This window comes from Mirounga angustirostris, unplaced genomic scaffold (genome assembly GCF_029215605.1).
Source record: "Mirounga angustirostris isolate CCGP_5_RB_7025 unplaced genomic scaffold, mMirAng1.0.hap1 SCAF_5, whole genome shotgun sequence".
Lineage (NCBI taxonomy): Eukaryota > Metazoa > Chordata > Mammalia > Carnivora > Phocidae > Mirounga > Mirounga angustirostris.
Window position 1 is genome coordinate 156,280,017 of NW_026991713.1, and position 17,471 is coordinate 156,297,487.

The 17,471-nt window shown below is 44.8% G+C and overlaps 1 protein-coding gene across 1 annotated transcript in view; it reads right to left on the reverse strand.

Moving 5' to 3' along the window:
- Positions 1-17,471, reverse strand: part of DNAH3 (dynein axonemal heavy chain 3) — a 166,621-nt gene that overhangs the window by 15,665 nt on the left and 133,485 nt on the right. The window contains exons 51-53 of the mRNA XM_064592765.1: positions 12,787-12,985; positions 7,567-9,708; positions 1,238-1,463 (exon numbers count right to left, since the gene is read on the reverse strand). Of these exons, the coding sequence (XP_064448835.1) occupies positions 1,238-1,463; positions 7,567-9,708; positions 12,787-12,985 (2,567 nt within the window). The remainder of the gene's footprint in view (positions 1-1,237; positions 1,464-7,566; positions 9,709-12,786; positions 12,986-17,471) is intronic.

Genomic DNA, 17,471 nt, shown 5'->3' on the forward strand with positions numbered 1-17,471 from the left:
ATTTGGTCTGCAGGCCATTGTTTGCTGACCCTTGGCCCGGAATAAGAGAACATTTGAGTTGAAAAGGGCTTTGAAGTCTGTCTGGTTTATCTCATCCTTCTGTAGATGCAAAAACCAAGGCCCAGTGTTGTTGGGCTTAAAGTTCACAAAAAACAAGTAAACGTTTCTAATATTGATTACAATTCTGCAGAGCCCAAGAAATATAGGATAGAGCAGCATGGACAATGGTGTCTACACTCCAGGTAAGGTTTTTTTCTTTTTTCTTTAATTTTTTATTGTTATGTTAATCACCATAGATTATATCATTAGTTTTTGATATAGTGTTCCATGATTCATTCTTTGTGCATAACACCCAGTGCTCCATGCAGAACGTGCCCTCTTTAATACCCATCACCAGACTTACCCATCCTCCCACCCCCCTCCCCTCTAGAACCCTCAGTTTGTTTTTCAGAGTCCATTGTCTCTCATGGTTCATCTCCCCCTCCGATTTCCCCCCCTTCATTCTTCCCCTCCTGCTATCTTCTTCTTCTTCTTTTTTTTTTTAGGTAAGGTTTTTTTTCAACACAATTTTAGAAGATTTTTATTTATTTATTGAGAGAGATAATGATAGAGAGAGAGCATGAGAGAAGGGAGAGTCAGAGTGAGAAGCAGATGCCCCGCTGAGCAGGGAGCCCAATGCGGGACTCGATCCTGGGATTCCAGGATCATGACCTGAGCTGAAGGCAGTCGCTTAAACAATTGAGCCACCCAGGCACCCTCAACACAATTTTAAAAAATCAGATTTGCTGACATTGAATCTACCTTCCCAGACACATCTCATAGTACATCCCACAACAGTGTCTCACAGCACATACCCCACAGTCATAGAATAACAGCTCAGTGTTTCCTTCATACACACTTTTGCTTTTACAGATGCTGTCCCTTCTGCCTGAAATGTCTTTCCTGGCAAGCTCCTATTCATCTTTCAAAACCCCACGCAACTGTCAGGCCTCCAGGCATTCCCCAACTTTCCCTTCCCTTTTCTGTGTTCCATGGTTCTTGTGTAAACAAGTATGGTAGATATTGCATGGTGTCAACATCACTTATCTGTGGTCTGTCTTCTGTTAGCCTGAGAGCTTCTTAAAAGCAAAACTATGTTTGTTCACCTTTGCATTCCCAGCCACCAGCATGACGTCTGGAGCTCAAGGTTGGAGCCCAGAAACAGGCTGTTGGGGGGGTGGGCAGGGCGGCACCTCACCTGAATCTTATGTTAGTGCTTTCAGGAACAATCACCTCCTCGCAGATCTTCTCCAGCGTGGGCATCCAGCTCGTGGCCAGGTGGCAGTTCTGTAACACCACCCAGGTCCCATCTATGATGGCAGTGTTGATCATTTTGGCAGCAATGGAGCCTTGGCCTTGGCCAAGGGAGATGGTCTGTGTTCTGGCACCTCCCATGCCAAGATCATCGGCAAACTTCAGCAGGCCTGCAACCAGGAAGAAAAGGGGGCTTTTGAAAAAGGACAGGCCAACTAAGACCATATTAACAATAACAATGCAGAAGGAAGGGTTACAACAAAATCACTGGCTCCTGTCAACTACAAAAAAAAGCATCTCTATGCGGAAGCTTCAGATTTCTGGTAAGAGGGTAAAAGAAGCTACTGTTGATTCCTCTTTTGTTCTGAATACATAGACATTCTTGATTAAAAAAAATTACACATACCAGAAAAAAATTCAGAGTCTGAACGAAAGAGAAATTCCCAGGTGCCAAAAATGAAGAGGGAACTCAAAACCAGAGAGGTGAGCACACAACCAAAGAACTAGAAACTGGGTTGTTACAAATGTATTTTACTAGAAAAATAGGCATGTGTATAGTGAAATTTCAAGTAAGTCTCTTTCACTTCTCTCTTCATCAGAGGCAGCCAAAGTTACTAGCTCTTTGTGAATCCTTCCAGAGATATTTTATGCATTGAAATGAATGCATATATACTATTATACTTATGTGAATTGTAGAAAACTACATTTGCTTCTCTCATTTAGATCTTTCCACATCAATACAAGCATACCTCAGAGATACTGTGGGTTTGGTTCCAAACCACCGCAATAAAGTGAGTATTGCAATAAAGGGAGTATTGCAGTAAAGTGAACAAATGATTTTTTTTGGCTTCCCAGTACATATAAAAGTTATGTTTATACTATTCTGTCATCCATTAAGGGTGCAATAGCATTATGTCTAAAAAAACAATGCATTTACCTTAACTTTACAATATTTTATTGCTAAAAAATGCTAACCATCATGTGAGCTTTCAGTAAGTTGCAATCACTGATCACAGACCACCATGACAAACATAGTAAGAATGAAAAAGTTTGAAATATGGCCAAGAATTACCCATATGTGACCCAGAGACATGAAGTGAGCAAATGTTGTTTGAAAAGTTACACCAATACTCTTTCTACCACCTTGGAGCCTGTGGAGCCTGCTGGGAACAGGACTCCCTTTTTTTTTTTAAAGATTTTATTTATTTGTCAGAGAGAGAGAGACCGGCAGGCAGAGGGAGAAGCAGGCTCTTTGCTCAGCAAGGAGCCCGATGTGGGACTCAATCCCAGGAACCTGGGATCATGACCTGAGCCAAAGGCAGACGCTTAACCGACTGAGCCACCCAGGCATCCCTAGGAACAGGACTCCTAAATTGACAAATACATCTGGAAGGCTGTGGTCCAAGGCTATTTTTCTTCGGAACCAGAAGGAGCAGACAGCTCTTCTTAAAATTGGAGGTGTTTATGCTCAACATGAAACTGAATTCTGTCTAGGCAAGAGATGTGCTATGTGTACGAAGCAAAGAACGACACAGTGACTCCTGGTGGCAAACCGAACAAAAATAGAGTAATGTGAGGAAAATTAACTCGTGCTCATGGAAACAGTGGCATGGCTTGTGCCAAATTCTGAAGCAACTTTCCTGCCAAGGCCATTGGCCACTGAACCGTGTGATGCTATACCCCTCAAGGATTTAAATTGACTGAAAAGTAAATAAAGGTGTAGATTTGTTCTCTTTATTTTTTTTTAAAGATTTTATTTATTTATTTGTCAGAGAGAGAGTGAGTGAGAAAGAGAGAGAACAAGCGGGGACCGGTGTGGGGGAGAGGCAGAGGCAGAGGGAGAAGCAGACTCCCTGCTGAGCAAGGATGTGGGACTCAATCCCAGGACCCTGGGATCATGACCTGAGTTGAAGGCAGATGCTTAACCGATTGAGCCACCCAGGTGCCCCAATTTGTTCTCTTTAAAAAAAAGGGGGGCGCTTGGGTGGCTCAGTCGGTTAAGCATCTGCCTTCGGCCCAGGTCATCGTCCTGTAGTCCTGGGATCAAAGCCCACATCAGGTTCCCTGCTCAGTGGGGTCTGCTTCTCCCTCTGCCTCTGTCCCCCTTCCACTCGTGCTCTCTCTCTCAAATAAACAAATAAAATCTTAAAAAAGAGAAAGAAAGAAAGAGGGAGAAAGGAAGAAAGAAAGAAAGAGAAAGAGGAAGGAAGGAAGGAAGAAAAAAAGAAGGCACAAATAGACTTGCTTGATGCAGGTTGCCACAAACCTTCAATTTGTAAAACAAACAAAACAAAAACAACAAAAAAACCACTGCATCTGCAAAGTGCAATAAAGTGGAGTGCAATAAAAAAAGGTATGCCTGTATGTACAGCAAAGTCTTATTCTTTTTCATGATTACTCAGTATTTCACCATTGGAATATACCATATTTCATTTAACCAGTCTAGATGTTGGGAGTTTGTGGAGACATGACTTTTGCACTCATAAGAGACAGGGAGGCTGGAACTGAGACTTTTGCATACAGTTAGGATCCTCAAAGGGCTACATCTTCATGTGAAGGTGGCCAGAAACTGGCTACTGGTCAAGAAGCAATGTGGAAGCTCGTCACCTGGGTAGAAAAAGTAAACAACTCTCCACTGAGAAAACAACACACGAAGCCTTTGCCACGTGCGGATGAATGGTGTGAGTTTATGGTACCCTTTGGGTGGGATTCCCAAATTGAGAAATTTCCCATAAAATTGATCCAGAATGGCAAAAGCCCTGGGGCATCAGGGTTTGCATATACAAAGTTGTTCTGTTGGGGCACTTCTAAAACCCAAGGTATTATGAGACTCCCATGAAATAACACAAGCTTGCTGATTGTGAACTCACAATAACAAATTACAAACTACATGAGGAAATATATGACTATAAGGGATAGTCAGTACATAGAGCATTCAGAAGAATTAATACCGTCAAAGATTACGTACAGTCTCTGTTATGGACTGAATTGTGTCCCTTTCAAATCCATATGTTGAAGCCCTAATTCCTAGAACCTCAGAATGTGGCTTTATTTAGAGATGGGGTTTTGAAAGGGATAATTAAGTTAAAATGAGGTCATTAGGTGAGGTCCTAATCCAATAGCACTGGTGTCCTCATAAGACGAGGAGACTGGGACATAGACACACTCACAGAGAGAAAACCATATAAAGATTCAGGGAGAAGTTGGCCAAAAACAAGCCAAGGAAAGAGGCCTCAGAAGAAACTAATCCTGCCGATGCCTTGATTTTGGATTTTTAATCTCCAGAATTTGGAGAAAATAAATTTCTCTTGTTTAAACCACTGAGTTTTGGTATTTGTTTTAGCAGCTCTAGCAGATTAATATGATCTCTGAAAAAGACCATGAAAGAAACACATCTAAAAATCATTAAAAGACAGACCACAAAGCATAATGAAACTCGGAATTCTGTGGAAAAAAAAAATACATGGATTTGGAATAAAACAAATAAAACTTCTAGAAATGGAAAGCACAGTCATTGAAGATAAAAACTCAAAGCACTGATGGAACGAACAGGGTAGACACAGCCAGAAAGAGAATTAGTAAGCAGTAAAGTCTTCAATCAATGATCCATCTGGTAGGACCCAGATTGTGGTTTCCAAATGCCCTGGCCTCTGCCGAAAGAACTGGAGTTCCTTCAAGAAACGTCTGTACAAGCTGAGCCCAGAATACATGGTAATTCTATACAGCAAGGAAGCTATAAAAAACTACTGGGGTTATGTGAGAACTTTAGGCGTGAAGGAGCCCCCACAGGCCGGGGACTGAATGACGTGAGAATCAAAAAGAATGATAAATAATAAGACACCGCCATGTTTGAAACACCCACTATGTTAAAATCTATGCACTCACGGGGTGCCTGGATGGCTCAGTCAGTCATTTGAGTGTCCAACTCTTGATTTCTGCTTGGATCATGATCTCAGGGTTGTGGGATCGAGCCCCACGTCAGGCTCTGCCCTTAGCAGCATCTGCTTCTCTCCCTCTGTCCCTTCCCACGCTCTCTCTCTCTCTCTCTCAAATAAATAAATAAATCTTAAAAAAAAAAGAAAAGAAAAATCTATGGGCTCACAATGGCTCAAAGAAAATCTTAACAGCTTAAGTAACTTTGCAGGTTACCAATTCATTAATCCAAAAGCTGAGAAATCAAGGAATGAACCAAACGTCTGCTGGTCCTTTTTGAACTACACACAGAGTAAACCAAAGAGATGACAAAGGAAAATTCGTCTTTATAGAAGAGTTCCAGCTAATAAATGTGGAAGGAGTGATAGAATTAAAATATCGCTTTGCAACCCCTAATGAAATAAGGGATTTGGGGAATAATTTTGTTAAGGCTGCTAAAAATCATCAGGTCGGTTGTTTCCAAAACATACTGGAATTACCCGAAAAGCTTATAAAACATAATGCCTGGGCCTCATTCCACAAAGATTTTAATTTAATTGGTGGAGGTAATGGCCTGCACTTGGAGATTTTTCTTAAAGCCCTCCCAGGTGATTCCCATGGGCAGCCAAGATTAAGAACCATCATCACATTAAGTGTGAGGCCAATGGGGAGCTTTACAAGGGAGTGGAATGGGGAGGTAGATCACACTGACAATGCCTGAGTCCCCTGATCAATCTTAATCAGGAAAGACAACCAGATAGAATGTGCTTCCTAGTGTGAGGTACTACGAGGGACACAGTAGCCATGAGGTCTCCTGAGAAGTTCTCCAAGCTGAATCTGATCAGGCCTCTAGCACAGACAGATAGGAATATGCAACATAAGGCTTTGGATGTAACCGGCCTGTCATCATTTTACAGAACATACTCTGACCTTTCCTCTATTTTTCTTCTTTACCTTTCCTGGTTTCCCCTCATTTCTCTTGTTTAAATCTGTCACGTAAAGGACATAGGGGAAAAGAACAAAGCTACTAGAAAGGGGCCATGAATTGATTTTTGACAATAACACTGTGGTATGGGAAAGGGGAAGGGTACCAGTTCATTTCAGCTGGCTCCTCTGACTTTCTCTGCGGGGCAGGGGTGCTGGCTTTGTATCTGGGTCGGGATAGATGTCAAACTCCCCAGCTTTCACAGGAGGATGGCAACCTTTGTCATTTGCATTTCTGGTACTCTTTCTTCATTCAGTAACAGAGAAAACTAAAGCTTTGAGATCCAACAGAACAGAAAACTAATCTATTCCTGTGAACAACTCATACCTTTTAATATGTAATAATCGGTTTCTGGAAAGATACACAAACTGGTAATGATGGTTACTTCTGGAAGGGTTAGGAGGAAGATGCACCTTTCACCCTGCATGATGGTTTCTCAACCTCAGCACTACTGACATTTGGGGCCATTTTGGGATAATCCTTTGTTGTGGGGGACTGTCCTGTGCAGGGTAGACGGTTAGCAACAACCTCAGCTTCAATCTACCATATTCTAGTAGCACCCCCTAGTTGTGACCAAAAAAAAAAATGTTACCCCACTTTGCCAAATGTCCCTTGAGGGGACAAAATGGCACTGGTTGAGCCACAGTTCTGTACTTTTCTGCATTGCTTTTTTTTTTTTTAACTATACACAGTTATACACAGTATTAATTATTTAAAAAAATTTAATTTAAAAATCAAAAGAAAAGCCTAACTGGGAGAAGCAATAGAGAAAATGATTTAAGACAAAGATGATAAACTAGGGTGCCTGGGTGGCTCAGTTGGTTAAGCGACTGCCTTTGGCTCAGGTCATGATCCTGGAGTCCCGGGATCGAGTCCCACATTGGGCTCCCTGCTTAGCAGGGAGTCTGCTTCTCCCTCTGACCCTCCTTTCTCTCATGCTCTCTGTCTCTCATTCTCTCTTTTTCAAATAAATAAAATCTTAAAAAAAAAAAAAAGATGATAAACTAACAGCCAGCAGCAGGCTTAAAACTAGCCCCGATCTGGTCCTCACAATTTTTAGGAAAAAATGTGAATGAGTTATCAAAATGTAAAAATGGGTGATTTCCACATTTCTCATTTCTCTTGAAAAATCAGGCGATCTGGCCATCCTGAGCTCACATTATCAGACTGCACAATGTTTGGGAGCTGAGTAGCAGCTGCTTCCTTTAGGTGGGAAAAGAAATCTTCAGTAGTCCCTTCTAGCCCCACCTGAGCCTGTTAATGGTCTGGCTTTCAAAGCATCTGAGTTTGAGATTCCTGCTATAAGGGACATGCTGTTGTTACCCGACTGTGCATTCTGGACCATTTATGTTCTTTATACAACATTCTGCCCTTACCTGCCATTGGGTCTGCACCTGGAGACAACACGAAAATCAATGGTACACAACAACTGGAATCATTGTAGGACCCTTGGAGATCAAATGTAGGGGCTTCGATGTACACATCACCCATGTGTTCAGCAATGAACTCCCGAATAGCTGGAATGATTTTGTCAGGCCGCAAACATCGTAGGACCACCATCCTCTCCAATCCCTTAAGGAAGTTCCAAGATCCAGGGAAATTCTCCTCATGGGGCCAAGTGGAGTCATAGATGAGCTTCCACTCCTCGGCATTTTGTTCTAAATGTTCCTTGAGGCCCTTCATTTTCGGCAATGCCGAGGCACGGACCACTTCTGCCCATGCCTTCTCAGACAGCCATTCAGGAGCTGGGTTGGGGAAGGGGTTGTCCAGGGCGACACCTCCAGTTAGAAGGAAATACCAAACCTCCTCATTAATTTGCTTTTTCTCTTTCATGATGCCGATGGTCAGGAGGAGTGAGAAAAGTAGCTTGTCCTTCTCAAACAGAGAGCGGCAGACATTGTTGTAGATGCTGAGGGTAAAATGTTCAATGATGTACTCAATGCGAAGGTCCAGTTCTTCGCTTTTACTGCTGTGGGCTAGGGAATGCACATAGAGGTTTATGAACCATGTCAGGGAGTACTGGTACATGGGCTCGATGTTGGCCAGGTCGGAGATACAGAAGAAGATGGTGGCAGAGTGGACAGCCACTGGCTTGTAGCCCATCCGAGTCTCATCGATCTGTGTTTCTGTTACTGAAGCAATTTCCTGTTTCTCAGAGATCTCTTCGGACAGCATTTTGGAGGAGGACAAAACTTTGATGGCAGTCTCGTCCTCGAGGATGTTGCCCTCAGACAGGGAGAGGACCTCCAAGATCTTATCTTCAATTTCTTTTAGCTGCTTCTTGTTCTTGGCACTTTCCACAATCAACTCATTCTTCTTCTCTTCCAGTTCTGGCTTCTCCTTGGCAGCCACGATGCCAAGGAGTTGATCTTGGAGACCTAAGGGTGTGATCATGAAGTTGAGGAGGCAGACTTTCACGGCAACTTCAGGGAGGTAATGTGGGTTCCTCAAACGGGTTGTGATATATAACTTAAAATCCCTGGAGTATTCAATGATGTTTTCACCCAGCCTCATGTACTCAACCCCTTGCTGCCTGAATGTGGACTTGAGCAAGATGGGCTCAATAAAGGCATCCAGCTCTTCTCCAACATTTTCTAGTAGGACAGGAGTGCCAAGCTGCAGAGCATTTTCCAGTGTCCTCACATAGGTGGCATCTGAGAATTTGATGATGGACAGCTTATTTGCTTTCTCCATGTTTTTGACCCACTTATTGGCCTGCCCCTGAGGGTCAATCATTAAGGCCCAGCGTCTGGAATTGGACACAATGATGCCATTGTCAATGGAGAAAGAGTCAATGGGCAGCCCAGCGATCTGCCAGGCACGGATTTTTACAGGATCTCCTAACGTGTTGCTGAGACTGAAGTCACTGGAGCCGGGGATGACCTTGTCTTTACACTGGGCCAACCACTGCTTCTGGCACCTTGCCCGATAATCCACAGTAAAGGCCCCCAGGTAAGCCACAGTCCCTGAGGACAACAGCACATCCCCTGTCAGATCAATATACCGGATCTCCAGCTGCCGGGCGGCTTCTGTCCATCTGTCCTTCTCTCCGCCAAGGCCACTGATCAGCTTTTCTGCCCTGACCAGCTTTTGGGAGCAGATTTCAATGTTTTCCTCCAAGGTCTTTTTCTTGGTATTCATCTCTTCAAAGTCATCGTTCAGGGCCTGGAGGCGGTCTTCTACCAGCTTCAGTTCTGCTCGCTTCTGGTTCAGTTTCTGCATCTGTGTATCTAGCTTCGCCTCGGCCTCCCTCAGCCGCTCCCGTTTGGGAGCCACAACTTTGGCCACACGATCGTACACCTCCATGGCCCTCACCCATTTGCACAAACCTTCACAGGCAGATGACACATTTTTAATGACAGCTGGCTGGAAATCTGGGTGATCAATGAATCTTTCCCGGATCCGCTTCATGATCACTGGGGGGATGTTGTCTTTGTCATATGTCTTAAGACTCTCCAAGAATTTCAGATCTCCAAGAATCTTCCTTGAAACTCCCCAGTAATCTTCTATCATTTTACCTGTTTAGAACAAGAAATGGAGATTGGACTACTATTAAGACATTCTGGCTGAGACTTAAAGGCTTGCAATGGTTACTCCTATTTGGGGAAAAATCCAAGGTCCTGCCAAAGATGTTTTGGGCAAGAAAATACTCTGTCTGATATCATAATGATGGATACATGTCATTATATATTTGTCCAGACCCATAGAATGTGCAATACCAAGGGTGAGCTCTAATATACACTATGGACTCAGGGTGATAATGATGTGTCAATGTAGGTTCATCAATTTTAAAAAATGTTCCACTCTGGTACAATAATGGGAGATGATATGCATGTGTGTGGGTTAGGAATATATGAGAAATCTCTGTACCGTTCTCTCAATTTTGCTGTGACCTTAAAATTGCTCTAGAAATAAAAAATCTAAATAAAATAAAGAAAAATCTAAGCTTCTCACAGTGGTCCAGGAGGCCCACGGAACTCATCCACCTCATCTCTGCCTTGTTCCTTAGGCTTCAGTCAGAAAGAACCTTCCTTCAACTCCTCAATGATCTTAAGTGCTTCCCTACTGTGAGCCCTTCACCTAGCCTGTAAATGGCATCTAGCTGGCTCCTAACCAGACTTCAGCTCTTTTAAAAGTCACTTCCCGGGTGCCTGGGTGGCTCAGTTGGTTGAGCCTCTGACTCTTGGTTTCGGCTCAGGGCATGATCTCATGGGTCATGATCTCATGGGCTGTGAGATGGAGCCCTGTGTTGGGCTCCACACTCAGCAGGGAGTCGGCTTGAGATTTTCTCTCTCCCTCTCCCTCTGCACCTCCCACTCTCTCTCTAATAAATAAAATAAATAAATCTTTAAAAAAATAAATAAAAGTCACTTCCACTGAGAGGTCTCCCTAGATTTCCATTACTAAGCTGGGCCACTCTATCCCTCCCACAGCATTTTCTTGCATCTCAGCTGCTAGAATGTCCATTCCCTTTACAGTGTTTATGCAACCTGTTTATGCAACCTTTTTTTTTGGCTTCTGCTGTGTTTACTACAATCTGGCATAGTGCCTGATACTCAATTATCAATAAATATGTATCGAATGAATGTTGCCCCTTGTCCCAGTCATAGAGAAGGCAAAGGAGCCACGGGTATGTGTTTTGAATATTCCTTTTCAAGTCTGAGAGGTGGGTTGGATGGTACTCAATCAGTCCTTGTGAGTGAGGCAGTCTCAAGAGAAAGAGCAAGGGTGGGGAAGCAGCATGTAGGCTTGTAACTATACAAAAGGCCATCCTTGGCCTACCCAGTAACAAAGCAGGGCCCTCATTCTCCCCAGCACCCATCCTGCTGACTAATGATTGAATGAGCCTCGATCCCATCCCGGGGCTACACCCCTTTTGTTCACACGCTGGAAATGAGTTGGAAGCCCTTTTGGCTCACAGCACGTAAACACTTGCCAACCTCACAGGCTTTTAAAAAAAAGTTATACTTGAGAAATCATATTAAGTACAATAGGTCAGATGTGTCCTGTTTCTAACGCAAGCACAGTAACCAAACAAATATTTCCCATGAAGGTTTTTGTCTGCATTTAGGAAAATTATCTGCTTCATTTACATTTGAAGGTAATGAATTCAATTGCTCTTTTGTTCCATCTTCATGTTCTGGCTAAAATTCTGCAGGATCAATGAATAACATACACCATTTGCTTCAATTTTAAAATAAAAAAGGTGAATGGTGGCCCATTTGCAGATCATCAATGATCCAAGAAGAGGATGAACTTTTGTGACCTTGGCCATGTTTTGCGTATCTTAGCCCTTCTCCAGCCCGGCTGCACCTTAGATCATTTGGGAGCTTAAAAAAAAATACAGCTCAGGCTGTGCCCAAGACCAATGGATTAAGAGTGTCTGGAAGTGAAGGCATGGGCTTCAGCATTCTTTACACTCTGTGGGTGATTCTAGGGTGCAGTCAGGGTGGAGAAGTGCTGGGCTGGCTCATCCCTTACTCAGGGATTCTCCTGTGAAGTCCACTTCCTGCTTGTCCATTCCTGGTCACCTCTGCATCTTCTTCATGTGGTTTTTGGCCTGACAACCATCCGGAAGAGGTGCTAGCCAATGGGAAGCAGAAGCCAGAGGTTTCTGAATGAGGGATCAGGGTTTCTGAGCATTTCAGAGGAATAGCAGGACTGTTCCCAGGACAGGAGCATTCAAAAGGCAGGGAATATTAGTGAGGCTGGTTTTTAAAGTCCTTGTTCAGTTCTAAGACACTGCTATTAATAATACAAAGTCCTACATCTCATTCAGATTTTAAGGAGAACAAATACTCTACCTATTAATGCTTCTAGGTTCAATTATAGGAGTGTTCCTCCCTGTCCTAATCCTTTCTCCCTGTTTCTAAATCTGATTCCTTGTCTTCCTCCCCTCAGTCTCTGCCTCCCTGTGCCCCATCTCTTTGCCCCTAAGTCTCCATTTCCAGCTCTTCTGTTCCCTCTGTCTGCCTCCCTCCGTCCTGACTTCTTGTTCAGTTCATTATATCTTTGTGTGCCCCTCCAGCTGTCTGATCTTTCCATCTCTCTGCAGTTCTGTCTCATTCTCTGTCTTTCCTTCTCTGGTTATCCGTCAGTTTCTCTCTCTGTTTATCTTTCTCTAGCTCTTTCTGTTTCTTTTGCCCGCAACCACTCACTACTCTGTCAGTCCTTTCGTACCTATGACCTTCATTTTTTTAAAAGACTTTATTTATTTGAGAGAGAGTGTGGCAGAGGGAGAGGAAGAAGCAGACTCTCCCGCTGAGCAGGGAGCCTGATGCGGGACAATGAGATCATGACCTGAGCTGAAGGAAGGCAGACGTTTAACCAGCTGAGCCACCCAGGTGCCCCCCATGACCTTCATTTTTGTAATGATCTGCAGAGGCAGGGGCCTTGACTAAGCTCAGCCTCACCTAAAGATGCCTGTCTTTTCTCTGACTGATTGAGTGAGGAAGGTGAAGGCACAGGAGAGAGCTGTGCGGATAAGCATGCACGAGCTTGGGGCACGTGGGTGAGGGGCGCGGTACCCCTCCTGCCAGGGAAGAGCAGCCTGTGAAGGCCACTGAGGGGGAGTGAGGGGGGGCGACGGGGGTTACCACTGCCGCTGGAGTCCGGCTTCCTCTCTGGTTTCAGCCCTTTCATGACGCAGATGCTCTCCATGACCAGCTTGACAGGGCCGGGTGGGTTCTGCATGGACTTCACCAGCGAGATGTCTGCTGGGTTCAGGGTGTCCAGTGCAGACAGCGCAGCCTCCAGCGCTGGCATGGCCTCTGCCAGGTCCCCCTCACATTCATCCTGCGGGCAGCACGGGGAGGGGGTAGAGGGATGAGTGCCTGGTGCCCCACGCACCCGGCACTCACTTCATAGAGGAAGCTGGGAGAGGCTCTTCCTACCCCTCCACGTCCTCCCAGGATGGTGCCCCCTCCTGGAGTTCAGCACGGGAGGGTAGCTCTAACCACTGAGTGGCAGCAGGGAGGTGTGCACGGACTTTCAGGGCTATGGTTTTGATGTGATTTGTGATCTTAAAAAAAAAAAAATCAAGCTTTGTTTGGGTTTTAAACAAATTCCCAAGAGATAATATGCAGTGGGTAACTTCACACCCACAGATCAAGGATGGATGAAGAAATGGAGGAAAGGATGAAGCCCAGGGGTTGAGTGACAGCTGGGAAGGGGGTTAGGGCAAGTTTGGGGAAGAAATAAGGCATGAGGGGTGGGAGAAGGTCAGGGATGGGGTGAGGTTTGGGATGTACTGTAGCTCAGAGATGAGGCAGGGGTAGTCAGGGATAAAGTGAAGCTTGGAGATGGGGTGGAGTTTAAGGCAAGAGTTTAAGGATGAGGAATGGCAACAGAGATTACAGCTGGGTAGTGAGCTCTGGGAAAAGGAGATGGTGCATGGTTTGTCCCTTATTTTTCATTCAAAGACAAAATTAATACAATGGAATATTATTCAGCCATAAAGACAAAGAAAGCCAGACATAAAATGCCACCTGCTCTATGATTCCATTTACATGAAATGTGCAGAAAAGGAAAATCCATAGAAGCAGAAAGTGAGTTAGTGGTTGCCAAGGGCTGGGGAGGCGGAGTAATGAGGAGTGACTACTCACAGATCTAGGTTTTTTTGTGGGGTGACAAAAATCATCTAGGATTAGTGGTGATACGTATACACCTCTGTGACTGTACTAAACACCTCTCTGAAATGCAACTTAAAAAGGTGAGTATTAATGGTATATGAATTATATCTCAATGTTTATTTATTTACTTAAGATTTATTTATTTATTTTGGAGAGAGAGTGAGAAATGGAGGGGGAGAGAGAGAGAGCGAGAGTGGTAGGGAGGGGCAGAGGGAGAGGGCAAGAAAATCTCCAGCAGACTTCCCACTGAGTGGGGAGCCCGAAGCAGGGCTCGATCCCACAACACTGAGATCATGACCAGAGCCGAAAGCAAGAATCGGATGCTTAACCAACTGAGCCACCCAGGCACCCCTCAATGTTTTTTTTTTAAAAGAAAGGTTAACATTATAAGATTTTAGAACTGGGAGGGACCTTAAGGATTATTTAGTAGCCAAATTACCAAATAAAAAACCAAAATAAAACAAAGAAAAAACCCCCAAGTTCTCAGGAGGCAAAATGAGTTAGCTCAGGTCACAAAGCTCCAACTGTGGGCCCCTGGTTCCCACTCCATGAATTCTCTGTCAGTCACTCAGCCAAACGAGTCATCACACCACCACGACTGAAGTGCAGCATCACAAGAGAACAAGGATTCTTAGACAAAGCATCATGTATGGAAGTCCACATCCCGCAGGTTTACGATAGGCAAACAAAATAAAGGTGAGTTTCCCCTTACATCTGTGTGTACATGCATGTACATGTGTATATCATGGATTCTTTATTTCAGGTTTTCTGTTTGTTTTTTTTTTTAAAGGTTTTATTTATTTGACAGAGAGAAAGACAGCCAGAGAGGGAACACAAGCAGGGGGCGGTGGGAGAGGGAGAAGCAGGCTTCCCGCAGAGCAGGGAGCCCGATGGGGGGCTCGATCCCAGGACCCTGGGATCATGACCTGAGCTGAAGGCAGATGCTTAACGACTGAGCCACCCAGGCGCCCCAGGTTTTCTGTTTTTTAAATACACTTGCATCAAAGTTTTGTTTGGCTTTATTACTTTTTTTAAGATTTTTATTTATTGATTGATTAGAGAGAGAGAGCACAAGCAGGGGAGCGGCAGGCAGAGATTGAGGGAGAAGCAGGCTCCCCGCTAAGCAGGGAACCCTGGGATCATGACCTGAGCTAAAGGCAGACGCTTAACCGACTGAGCCACCCAGGCGCCCCTTGGCTTTATTATATTACAGCAACAACCCTGCCCCCATGAACCCTGTCAGATGTTCCCAATATCAAAAAGGAATATTCTGCTTCAGATGGCAAAAATGGCTCATCCCAGGGGCAACTTGGTTTGCTCCCTCTTCAGTCCTAGGATAGGTCCCAGAGGGCAAGGCAAGAGGAAAAGAATTGAAACCAAAGCCTGCTGTTTCTTTCTTTCTTTCTTTTTTTTAAGATTTTATTTATTTATTTGACAGAGAGCGACAGTGAGAGAGGGAACACCAGCAGGGGGAGTGGGAGAGGGAGAAGCAGGCTTCCTGCCGAGCAGGGAGCCCGATGTGGGGCTCGATCCCAGGACCCTAGGATCATGACCTGAGCCAAAGGCAGACACTTAATGACTGAGCCACCCAGGCACCCCGAGCCTGCTGTTTCTCACGGTCAGCTTCAGATAGAGTTTGGTGGCAGAGGAGACCGAAGGTATTGACTTAGCCACAGCTGTGGATTCTTGGTGGATTTCAATGATCCCAGGTGCCCACAGGTGTCATCAACAGTTCCATGTTCCTTTCCTATAATGTGCCAGACAACTAATGGCCCACACATGCTTCTTGTCCTCCAGTGGCCCAGTAGCTCTGCTCCCTTTCCTAAGAAGCACGGCCTGGGTCCCAGCAAGCTTGTTTGTCAAGTGCCTCGAAAAGGCTCTAATTATAATATTATGGGAACAGTGATTCTCAACCCTGGCTCTGCCTCAGAGTCACTGAAGAACATTTAGGGCATCCTCATGGTCAGGCCCCACACCCAGAGATTCTGATTCATGCAGTCTGGGTGAGGTCTGGGCACCTGCACTTTTCAAACTCCAAAGGTGGTTCTGACACACGGCGCTGTTGAGAAACTCCAGCTTATACTTTCGAAACACTGAGAACAGGGCAGGAAGGAATAGACTTCTGTGCCCAGTAGGGGAATGGCTACTTGATGAGAGAAGCACTTACTTAAAATGGTCATTAAAATGATTATATGACATTTTGGAAAAACATTTGTGATACGATGTTAAGGAAGTAAAAAAGCATGATGCAAACTGCAATGATACTATGACTGCAGTAACATGAAATTATCCATGTGTGTAGACAGGGGCCAGAAAGAAACTTGGAAAATTGAGAAGGTGTTAAAGCTGAGTTCTTAAATATTCTTTCATATGTGTTATTACTGTCATCATTTGTTTCTATGATAAAAAACATTATGGTTAAAAATGACCCCCGTGGCGCCTGGGTGGCTCAGTCGGTTAAGCATTTGACTCTTGGTTTCAACTCAGGTCATGATCTCAGGGTTGTGGGATTGAGTCCCTCATCAGGCTTCATGCTCAGTGAGGAGTCTGCTTAAGACTCTCTCTCTCCCTCTGCCCCTCCCACCCTCTCTCTCACTCCCCTCTCTCTACCTCTCTAAAAAAAACAAAAAAACCAAAAAAACCCCTGTTGCTTAGCGATGCAAGGAGCACGAGGGCTCTTTGAAAGGTATAAAGCACAGTGCCCTCTGACAAAACACAAAAAGTCAACTCTGCAGCCATTGTGGGCATCACTTAATATCCTCATTAGGGGGAAAAGAAATGATTCATTAGCTTAAAAAGAAATGACTGCTCTAAGCAAACTGCTATACTTGGGAAGCAAGGGTCTGGGGCCTCGTTTCTGCCAGTCTCCTCCCCATCCCTCGATGGATTCCACAAGCCTGGCTGAGCCTCTCTGCTGCAGGAGTCGCCACAGCGGGGGCTCTCCCAGGATGTCTCATCTCTAGGGGTGGGAGGAGATTGGAGAAAATTACAGTCCTTGTGTGGAGCACTGTAACTCTGAGAGGTTCAGGGAGGGGTCTGGTCCTCGGGGAAACTCAGAGCAAGCACAGCTTCTTTTTCCTCCCTGGACGTACCTCGTGACTCACCTCCAGGATGTCACTCCTGACACTCAGGGATGAGAGGGCAAAATGTCAGACCTCACCCTTGACACCGAAACCCAAGGCGGCAGTTTACTGCCCAGGAATGGGTGTGGTGGGTTGTCTCCATGTCACCTCCAGCATCCCTCCTGTTCCAGCGAGTCCCTGTTTGCCCCTGACATTATGGAGCAGAATCCTGGGTGTGATGGTACCTACACGTGGCAAGAGGCTGCCCGTTATCAAAGGGGCAAGTCCACTTGGTTCAAGGTAAAGAACAACAGTTTGAGAGAATGAATGTTTGCCACTAAACTCTGTGTGTCGGACACATACTACAAAATTTACATGTTTTTCTCTTACTATCCCCATTTTATAGATGAGAAAACTGAGTTTCAGAAGGGGCAGAGCAAATATTGAGTCCCAACATGCCCAATTCTAGTAAAAAAACCATGGAAGAATTGCAAATTCATGCGCCTGTTGGGGCCAGGCCTGTGATCTGAGTGTGGGAAGTGGGTTGGGTGGGGCTTTGTTGAGCTGGAAGCCACATGGGGCAGCATC